The 10,139-nt window shown below is 52.8% G+C and overlaps 1 protein-coding gene across 2 annotated transcripts; it reads left to right on the top strand.

Annotated features, from left to right (window-relative positions):
• Positions 1-240: 240 nt before the first annotated feature.
• Positions 241-9,330, top strand: NRN1 (neuritin 1). Of its 2 annotated transcripts, none has more exons than XM_032861508.1 (3): positions 241-508; positions 4,673-4,817; positions 8,138-9,330. In XM_032861508.1, the coding sequence occupies exons 1-3, from the start codon at positions 454-456 to the stop codon at positions 8,364-8,366; spliced, it is 429 nt and encodes a 142-aa protein (XP_032717399.1). In that variant the 5' UTR covers positions 241-453; the 3' UTR covers positions 8,367-9,330. The 2 variants fall into 2 exon arrangements, with proteins under 2 accessions (XP_032717399.1, XP_032717398.1); XM_032861507.1 differs by lacking the exon at positions 241-508 and adding an exon at positions 3,062-3,221.
• Positions 9,331-10,139: the final 809 nt, after the last annotated feature.

The following is a 10,139-nucleotide window of genomic DNA, read 5'->3' as shown; positions in this document are numbered from 1 at the left end:
CGGGGACGGGGAAGTGGTCACCCCCGGGAGGCGAGAATTCGTTTGGATCACACATTAATTGGAGATATCTGATTAATTCCAGCGTCTGATGACTATAAATGGCGATTCTCTACCAAGGTGTCTTTATTTAAAAAAAAAAAAAATCATTCCGTGTCATCCCCCACGTCAGGCCTGCTCGTGGGCGTGAGGCTGTACTTCCTCCGCCCCCTCCTAATGGAGTGAACCATTCCCAGCTCTTCCCCCCTCTCTCTCTCTCAGCCTCTCTCTCTCTCTCTCTTTCTCTCTCTCTCTTCCTCGCTCCCTCTCTTTCTCTCCTCCCTCTGCCTTCCCCGTGCATAAAGTCTCCGTCGCTCTTGGAACTTGTTGGCAATGCCTATTTTTCAGCTTTCCCCCGCGTTCTCTAAACTAACTATTTAAAGGTCTGCGGTCGCAAATGGTTTGACTAAACGTAGGATGGGACTTAAGTTGAACGGCAGATATATTTCACTGATCCTCGCGGTGCAAATAGGTAAGTGGCCGCCCGGCCGGGCTTGCGGATTGTGGCAGGCGGTAGCCCGCTAGGTCCGAGGCGCCCAGGGGGACCGACTGGCCCGGGGCTGCCTCGGGGTGCGGAGAAGCCGGCAAACCCCCAAGGGTGGGGGCATTGGTTCCTAGGGACTCGCGCGTCCCGAGTTGGTTTTTCTTTAAAAAAGAGAGAGAGAGAGAGACTCCAAACCTTTGCCAGGAAATGTATGCAGCTGGCCGTTTTCAGGAGGGGGCTTCCCCCCCCTTTTCCCCCCAAAGCGCACATCCATTTTTGCTTCCTTTTCTCGGGTTAGACCAGGTTTTGTGGGTTCTGGGGCAATGCATTGGCCCCTGCGATACGGCAAGGTATTATTTTGAAGGGTCGAAAGGTGAATGCAGGAACAAGATGGCTAGGCAGCTAGAATGGAAAGTTTATATGCAGAAAGCAAAGATATTTCGGGGCTCAGACTGCTGCATTTAGAACTTTGTCATTCTCCCGCCCCCCTACCCCCCATATCCTAGCTGCAGCGTTTGCACCGGGCACCGCAGACCCGGCTGGGGGGGGGGGGGGCAAATTGAGAATGATAGGGAACCCCAGAGTACATATTTTAATATGCTTATCATTGAGGAGGTTGAATTCAGCCAATTATACGTGGATATAATTTTCTATGAATATTTGCCTGTTCATTTCCTTATAGGTATCCGAATTTTATATATAGGAAAGGGTTAAGAAGTGTAATGCTGTATGTCACGTTGGGGGTTTGGTTTGTTATTTTTGTTTGCTTGGGGTTAATTATGTCAGATTTATTTAGTCCCCATTTTATGTTAAGGAATGTTGAGTCCTAGTTACACTGTTTGGGGGCTTTTAAAAGTTCACGTTTTTCCATCCAGAATGAGGAAGACGTGATGGAAGGCAGCACTAGAAACCCCACTTCTTCAATGCAGGTTGGAGCATTAATTAACCTGACCTAAGAGTGAAAGTGAAGTAGATTATTAATAGAATGGACAAGAGAAAAAATAGAAACTCTTCAAACGGGTTTTCTGGAGACCGAGGGAATTGTTGCCTCATATCATTTCAGGCTGTAGCATTCTTTACAGACAAACCCTTGCAGTATTTGGATAGGAGGATCCTTTAGGGAATGGGGCAGCAGAAAATGTGTAATATTTTTCTCCATGAGAAATGTGGAGGAAACGGGGTTTGGAGTTATCTACACATTAAAATGGATTCTTTGCAGTGTTGTTTTTTTAAATGCATTTGACATGATTTTGTGTATGTGGTTTTTTTTTTTTTTTTTGCATGAACATTACAGGAATTTAAGACTGTGTGCAGGATGTTGGCATTTTCCTTTAATTCTAAGAATTGACTTGATATTTTGAATCTGGTTCTTCTGAATCTTTGACATTAGTGCAAAGAGATTCAATAAAATTTAAAAATTATAATTGCAGAAAACCCCTTAAGTGTGGGAAGTAAGTGAATGTGGCATTTTGCAATTAGCCTGCAAATTTTTAGAGAGCAAGATATAGTAGTTATTTTTGAAATAGGGTTTTAAGCGGAGCAGGTTCAGGGCTGTTTTCCTGGAGGGAAATAACCTTACTTTGGAGGGGTTTTTAAAAAGAGAGAGAGAAAGATTGTGCATGCGGGATACGCTTGGAACACATTAACCTCGACGGGAAAATGACCATTTGTTGGCTGTGGAATTGAAATTGAGCATGTTTGTTCCCGAATGTCTGCCCTTTCCCGCACCAGAGCCTCAATCTTTAATTCATGGCTGGGAGCTGTCCCAAATCATTGACATTTGGCAACAAAAGTGGGGGTTGGGAAGGGACGAGGAGATGGGAGAGGATGGTGAACGCAAATGAAGACACGCGGGAGGAAGTTTGAAATGAATGAGAGGTCGAACGAATGAATGAACAGATGGAAAAGGCACAAGACGCGGACACCGGAGAGGAGAGGGAAGGAGCCCAGGTCGCCCGTCCGAGCCTCGCTGAAGCCCGATTCAGGAAGGCCAGCGAGGGTCGCACGGGCTGTGACCTGCTTGGCTGCATGAGCTTCAAAACACGTCCCGCGCGCAAACTCCGGTCCTCCCACAGCGAACTAGAGACGAAGCAGTTATAGTTGGGAAAAAAAAAAAAAAAACAGAAATTTTCACGACTCCTTATTTTACACACGCACACACTCACACATGCGCGGTGTGGAGGTTCTTTTCCAGCAGTTCCCGCAAAGATAACGTGACGGGAGCGCTTCCTGCCCCCGGCGAGCCCCAGTTCCCTCGTTAAAATATTGCCAGCGCATCTTAGGGGATACTTTTTTGCCACTGAGTTTTGGGGGTGGAGGTAAAGGGTAAGGAGAGACGGGGAGCTGGGTGGGGGAGGGGAAGAGGGACTGTACTTTACTCGGTTCCGGCGCTGCAAAGCTGCATTTGTGGCATGTGGTAGCGGAGGGTGTGTAGGGCTCGTTTCCCTGGGACCGATTCTATTAGAACGAAGATTCGTTTATTCTATCTCAGCGTTCTATTTGATATTGCAGTCGCAAGGGCTTTTATTATTTCTCGGGGGTGGGGGAGGGAGATTCATGAAGGTTTACGTATCTGCCCGAGCCGAGGTCGAAGTTAACCTCAGTCCCTTCCCCTGCGCTTCCCGTTCCGGATTAGAAAGCGCAAGGCCCGCCTCGCTCTTCCTGCCGCAATTTGCAAACGGGGAGCTCTCGGATGCTGCAGGTTCGGTCACCTTCCCTCTTGTCTGTGTCTGGCCCGGCTCTCGGGGACCAGCAGCTGGGGGTAGCGGGGGCAGTGAGGTGTATGGTCCTCTTCGGAGACATTCACACACAAGCCCTGGAGGCAAGAATCCTCCCCAGGAAGGAGCCTGCGCTCTGGGTCGTGGGTACTGGAGGCCGATTTTGATTCTGAGAAGATCGGCCTTTCCCTCTGCTCCCCGAGCCCCAACCGCGTGGATTAACGGTTCTTGCTCCCCTCCTGGCCCCTCTACGTGCTTCTGGCCGAGCACCAAGGAACGTTTAGCCTGTTTCGTTGGCCTAGGGGTGGAGAGAAACGGCCTTGGCAGCCGCAGTCCGCCGCCGTGGGGTTTGACGGCCCCGGGGCCAGGAGAGAGGACTTCGGAGCCGCTCGGGTTACCTACCTCCTCCCTTCCCCTTCCTCCCCTGGTCCCCGCCGCCATCCCGCCCCCGGCCCAGCCTCACCCACTGGAATGGACCCGGAGCTAGATGCCGGGAGCCCCGGGTCGACTGCCAATCTGGGCCCTTCAGGGTTGGGGCCTGGAGAGAAAAGGTCCCACCCGCTGCAGGCGGATTGGTGGCTGGTTTTTCGGGGTGTGTGGGGAGCTGAGCCGCGGACAGAGTTTCACGGATCCGGCCCCCGGGCCCCTGTGCCAACACAGGTACTCTGCCCGCCCCGAGTGCCCCGGCCACTCGTCACCCCAGGCCAGTCTCTGGACGCCAAGGCTGCTCTTTCTCCAGTGGGGTGGGGAGGGTGAGTGCGACGATCTCACTCGGAACACATACTCCACGGTAGGCAGTCCGATTTATAATAAACAACCCATTTCGATGGCTGCTGCTGGCTTCCAGAGACTTTATTAATTTAGTCATTCAGCAGTGTTTGCTGAGCACCCACCAAGCACGGGGAGCCAGCCCGAGGCTTTCTCGCAAGACGTGGCTAGAGGTTCAGCTCCGTGGCCCCCACGCTATCCCGCCTCCTCACCCCTTCGTCACCCCCGCACTCTGCTGCCGTTACCCCCTCTGTCACCTCAGAAATGCAAGATTGCACTTCGAGAGCCAGGACGGACTTGCTGGGGAAGTGTTGGGAAACGAAGGAGGGAGTGAGGAGAAAGAGAGAAATAAAAGAGACGGGGGAGGTGAGAAGAGGGGGCGATGGAAACAGAAAAAGATGCAGAGCGAGATGCGGGAGGGAGCTGCAGGAAAGGAATGGACTCGCCTCCCCCTCCCGCACCCGCTCGCGCGCAGACGGTCCGCACAAGTCTATAGTTGGGGGCGGGTCAGTCACTCTTGGGCCACATCTTTCATTTACCTTTAACACTGGCGTCCCGCGAGGCTGGACAACGAGTCGGGGGCTGGCGGGCCGCGGGGGCTGCCGGGCCGCGGGGGCTGCCGGGCGGGGTCGCGACGCTGCTGACCAGTGTCCCCTCCTCCCCGCAGCGTACCTGGTGCAGGCCGTGAGAGCAGCGGGCAAGTGCGATGCGGTCTTTAAGGGCTTTTCGGACTGTTTGCTCAAGCTGGGCGACAGCATGGCCAACTACCCGCAGGGCCTGGACGACAAGACGAACATCAAGACCGTGTGCACGTAAGTGTCCACTTTGGCCTGCTGGGTTTCTGTTCCGGGGGGCGCTGCTGAGGTCCGTGCGGGCTTGGCTGCGGGCCTGCGCTCTGAATTCCCCGCCAGCGCGAATCAGAGCGTGCTGGGCTGTGGGCTCCCGACCTCAGGCCTCGGCCAGGGTCTGCACTGCCCAAGTGGGGTCCTGTGGTCTGAGATGGGCAGGGGTGGACCCTCCCACGCGGGAGCCGGCCCCAGCCTAGCGCATCCTCACCCGCAGGCACAGAGGCGGGGGCACTAGGCGCGCTAGAACCCAGAGAGAGGGCAGAAAACTGCTGGCGGTTCCTCGCTCTACTTTGAGGCACTCTTCGTCATTTTCTTTTCCCCACTGCGTGCGTGAATGAGTGGACTGCCAAGTACTCTCCGAAGAAGACTTGGTTTTGGTTTGCGGAGCGTTTTAGGAAATACCTCAGGTTTGCATAAAGGAAAGGTCAATGTCAATGGTTTATTTTGTCCATTTCCCCTGATAAAACCCCGTTCTGCTACACACGAAGAACACTTGGGGGCAGGCTAGGGAGCGCGGGTCCCTCTTTCTCTTTCTAAGAGAGAAGCTGGAAGAATAGTTTATTTAGTGTCAATGATTTTGCCCAAGAAAAGTATGTCATGGGCATCCAGTGACCATCTCTCCTGAGTCTGTGGCAGATTAGAGGTCTGGGCTAGCCACCCTCTTGTCCCCCCCCCCCCCACCTTCCTCTCTGCATTTGCTTGGTATCCCCAGGCCACAGGCAGGTAAGGGCTAGGTACCTGGCCAGGTACAGTGGATTTTCCCAGAGCTTGGCTGAAAAGTACTGCTCCCACTAGGAAAGGAGGTAACTAGCAGAGAACCCTACTGTGGTAGACCAGCAACATTTTAGCTACTGCAGACCTTAGAAGTACCTGTGTCCTCTATAACACACACACACACACACACACACACACACTTATTTTATTTTACTTTATTTTATTTTTCAAAAAAAGCTGTAACTCCCACCCCTCACCCAATTCTCGCCTTAACCAAAAAGCCAAGGCAAGAGGTATTCCTTGGCTCCCACAGGTTGATGAAACCATTTTCTGCACCATCCTTTGTATACAATAAAGTCCTTTTTCTCTAATTCCTAGGGAGGGAGCATTTATTTGTTTAAACAGTGAGTAATTAAATGGGGGTCAATTTTGCTACACATTTTCCTAAGTACCCTGATATCCACCAAGAGCCGCAGCAGCTAGGTAGCTGGTACCTTCCTATCAGAAAAGGGACAAAAGCCTGATCTGGGTTGCATACCCACCTACTTTAATTCCAAATGTCTGGTGGTAGGTAAGAATGTAGTTTTATGAAGATTGACAAAAGGTTAGATATAGATTGGCTCCCAAATCTTCTATTATTTGCTAGAATTCAGTTTTTGCAAGTTATTTTAATTTTTTTGCAGGACTTGGTCCTGGAGGATAGAAGTATCCTCCCCAACCCCCTGCCCACCCCATCCTCCAGAGGCTGCAGGCCACTGCTGGGTCTGGGCTTCCACTTCATTAATGATTCTGGTTGCTCAACACTCTGCTGAAACCCACCGCCTCTCAGTACCATGTGGATATCTGTCCTTTATCACCATACTCCTCTTCCAGGAGGGTCCTGTCCCCATCTGGGCATGCATAAAGAAAGGGGAGCTTTAGACATCCTTTGGGAGGTGCAAATGACAGCAAGAGAGCTTTCCCTCCGCCTCTTGGTTTCTCTCAATCTTGCTGTTTTTTATGAAGTGAGGAACCTGGAAGCCCTGTGCTCCAGGCTCCCCCGTCCTCATAAATTAGAGACTCACAAAGGTCGTTAGAAAACAGCCAGAGCTCAAGGCAATTAAACAAGCATTTATATCTCTGCTATTAGCCAGAGGATGGGGTAGGAGTGCAAACAAGAATAAATCAAACATGGTGCTTGCCTTCAACGCACTTACAGTCCAGGCTAGCGAGCAGAAGGGAGGGATAGGAGAAAATACAACCAAATTGCATGGAAGGCGATTGCTGGTGACCTGGCGCTACAGGCCCGGGTGAAGTGGGAGCCAGCCCAGCTCGGAGTTACCGAGACGCACGGATCGACCCAGCACCGAAAGGAGACAGCGCCCTAGGAATCGATCACGGGTTGGAATTATATTTAGTCTCGGGATCTATTTTGGGTTTTCGGAAGAAAGGGGGACAATAATGAAAAAGGACAGGTTGGTTGAAGGTTGTGGGGGCGGGGCTAGGAGCTGAGCCGAAGGGGGGAGGAAGTGGCTGGGGAAGAAGGCTCGGGGCTACGGGTAGAGGCGAGGAGAGAGGAGGAGAGCGGGGTCCCTGGAAGGCTGGCGGAGGGTACCGCGGCGGCACCGGAGTCCCGGCCTGGGGGGCTGCACACCGTATCCGGAAGGCCGTGGGGAGGAGGCTTCCTGGGGCCCAAGGATTCCGGAGCGGGAGAAAAGGAGGGACCGAGCGTGCAGGCCCGGGAGCACTGGGATTTGCAAAAACAGAAGGTGGCTACAGGCTGGTCCCAGGGCACCGACACTCACCGACTCGGGGAGGGGAGAGGCAGGCAGGAGTCTCCGGACGGAATCTGAGCCGGGGGACTGTGGAGAGCGAGGCCAGGGGTCGCGGAGGGCCGAAGAGGAGGGGGAGAGGAGGAGGAAGAGGAAGTGAGGAACTCAACAGAGGAAAACCGAGGGGAGGGAAAAGGAGGAAGACAAAGAAGGGAAGAGGAAGGGATGGGAAAATCGGAGGACGGGAAACAAAAGGAAGGGAGGAGGGAGAGTGCGGGCGAAGGCGAGGGAGTACCGCAGCGAGGAGGGGGGGTGGGACACAGAAGGGACGAGGGGGAGGAGAAAGTGAGAAGCCAAGAGGGGAGGGCCTTGCTCTGAGCAAGTAACCCATCTTGCAAGCTAAGAGGCATTAATGGGCGGCAGCTTGCAAGGCTTAGCACTGTTTTCCTAGCTTTCCCCGAGGAGGACGAGCAATCTGTCTGCGCAGGCCGAGGTGCCAGCGCGGCGCTGCGGGTGCGGCCCGGCTCCCGGCTGCCGGGTCCCCGCCTGGGAGCGGGAAAGAGAAACCAGACGCCGCCGGGGGCGGTCTCTGCCCTCGGACGTCGGCTTCCAGGGTGGGCCGAGGTTTGGCGAAAGCAAACCTAGCTCGACCCGGGCGCCGGGCGGGTGGAGAGGAGGTGGGGGGGGTGGCTCCCGCAGAGGTTTGCGGAGGCCGCGGGGTGGAGGCGGTGGGGGTGGGGAGGAGGCGCAGGGGTGCAGGCCCGGGTCCTCCCCGCGCCCAAAGTCAACCTGCTTCTTCCTTTTTCTGTTCCTCGCCAGATACTGGGAGGATTTCCACAGCTGCACGGTCACAGCCCTTACGGATTGCCAGGAAGGGGCGAAAGATATGTGGGATAAACTGAGAAAAGAATCCAAAAACCTCAACATCCAAGGCAGCTTATTCGAACTCTGCGGCAGCGGCAACGGGGCGGCGGGGTCCCTGCTCCCGGCGCTCCCCGTGCTCCTGATGTCTCTCTCCGCTGCTTTAGCGACTTGGCTTTCCTTCTGAGCGCGGGGCCGGCTCCCCCCGCGCGCCCACCCGCATTCACTCCATGCTCCCGGAAATCGAGAGGAAGATCCATTCGTTCTTTGGGGACGTTGTGATTCTCTGTGATGCTGAAAACACTCATATAGGATTGTGGGAAATCCTGATTCTCCTTTTGATTTCGTTTGATTTCTTGTGTTTTATTTGCCAAATGTTACCAATCAGTGAGCAAGCAAGCACAGCCCAAATCGGACCTCAGCTTTAGTCCGTCTTCACACAAAAATAAGAAAACGGCAAACCCACCCCATTTTTTGTTAATTTTTAATTTTTATTTTTTGGCACAAGAATCTCAGGAAAGGCCCTGGGCCACCTACTATATTAATCATGTTAATACATGACAAATGATGGGCTCCTCCTAATAGGAAAGAGAGGAGAGGAGAAGGCCAGGGGAATGAATTCAAGAGAGATGTCCACGAGGAAAGCATATGGTGAATAATTCACGCTCACGTCTTTCTTCCACAGTATCTTGTTTTGATCATTTCCACTGCACATTTCTCCTCGAGGAAAGTGAAAGGACAGATTGTTGGCTTTGTGGTTTAAGGATAGGAGGGAGAGAGGGAAGGGATTGAGGAAATCTCGGGTGTCTAGGTAAAGGCTTCCAGAAGAATCGCTGCTAAAGTCACTGAGAGGTTAAGCTTTACCTGCTGTTGTCGATGCATCTTTCCAAGTCCACTGCCTTTATTTTCCCTCTTGTTTTAGCTGTTACACATACAGTAATACCTGAATATCCAACGGTATAGATCACAAGGGGGGGGGTGTTAAATGTTAATCTAAAATATAGTTAAAAAAAGATTTTGACATAAAAGAGCCTTGATTTTAAAAAAAAAGAGAGAGATGTAATTTAAAAAGTTTATTATAAATTAAATTCAGCAAAAAAAGATTTGCTACAAAGTATAGAGAAGTATAAAATAAAAGTTATTGTTTGAAATGGGGGTGTCATTTGTTTCCTGCCCCAAGCCTGCTTTCTTGATCCAGTGCCCGGCGTTTCCGTAGGGACACGGGACGCTGGAGTATACAAGCACCTGTTCGCCAGCCAGCAGATAACCTGTCATCTTCAAGCAGACCCTCTTTAACTAGGTCACTTTGCCAGTTTTCTGAAATCGTGTTTACTTGAAGAGAAAGAGGACGTTGTATTTTCAATAAATAAAAAGCAGAGATCTTTAGTAGGTGAGGATTCGGGCAGGTTGGGCTTGCGCGAGAAAACACACGCAGACCCAAGGCCAGTGCCCAGCCTGCGGCCCCCGCCCCAGGCGGGTCGGAGCCCTAACCACGATCGGTGCAGGCCGAGTCCTAACCACGATTCGCCTCTTCCTCTGCGGTGGCCGGAGGCAGCTTGCGAACGAACCGCCATTAAGGGCTCTAGCAGAGGGGCCGAGGAGAGGCTGTGGTCCCTGGCAGGGATCAGGTGAATCCTTTCATAATTAATAAGACAGCTCAGCTGAAATGGCGAGGAGACGGGGCCCTATTGATCTGGCAGTCGAGCTGCTTCCACCTCTCCTATTTATAGGCCCCGCATGGCCTTACGGAGAAGTAAACATTCGAGAGTAATCTAGGGCGGAGGAGACCGGGGTCCAAGGCCGCGGGAACTGGAGCAGGCTGGGGGAGGGAGAACTGAGCGTCTGTGTGTGGGTTCAAGGAAATCGAAATCTGATTTCTAGGAGAAGGTGAGAGGGGGCAGAGGGAGCTGCAGGGGGGAGGGCGGGGTCCCGCGGGGTGGGGATGGGGGTCTGGTGTAGC

This window comes from Lontra canadensis, unplaced genomic scaffold (assembly GCF_010015895.1).
Source record: "Lontra canadensis isolate GAN:19392208 unplaced genomic scaffold, GSC_riverotter_1.0 scaffold21, whole genome shotgun sequence".
NCBI classification, from domain to species: Eukaryota; Metazoa; Chordata; class Mammalia; order Carnivora; family Mustelidae; genus Lontra; species Lontra canadensis.
The sequence above is the reverse complement of the archived record's forward strand: the minus strand, read 5'-3'. Positions and strand labels throughout refer to the sequence as shown.

Coding starts and splice junctions, on each gene's coding strand:
- NRN1 (XM_032861507.1), top strand. CDS start 3,077: ATGAAGGTTTACGTATCTGCCCGAGCCGAGGTCGAAGTTAACCTCAGT. Junction 3,222..4,672: donor GGAGCTCTCGGATGCTGCAG/GTTCGGTCACCT, acceptor TCCTCCCCGCAG/CGTACCTGGTGCAGGCCGTG. Junction 4,818..8,137: donor AACATCAAGACCGTGTGCAC/GTAAGTGTCCAC, acceptor GTTCCTCGCCAG/ATACTGGGAGGATTTCCACA.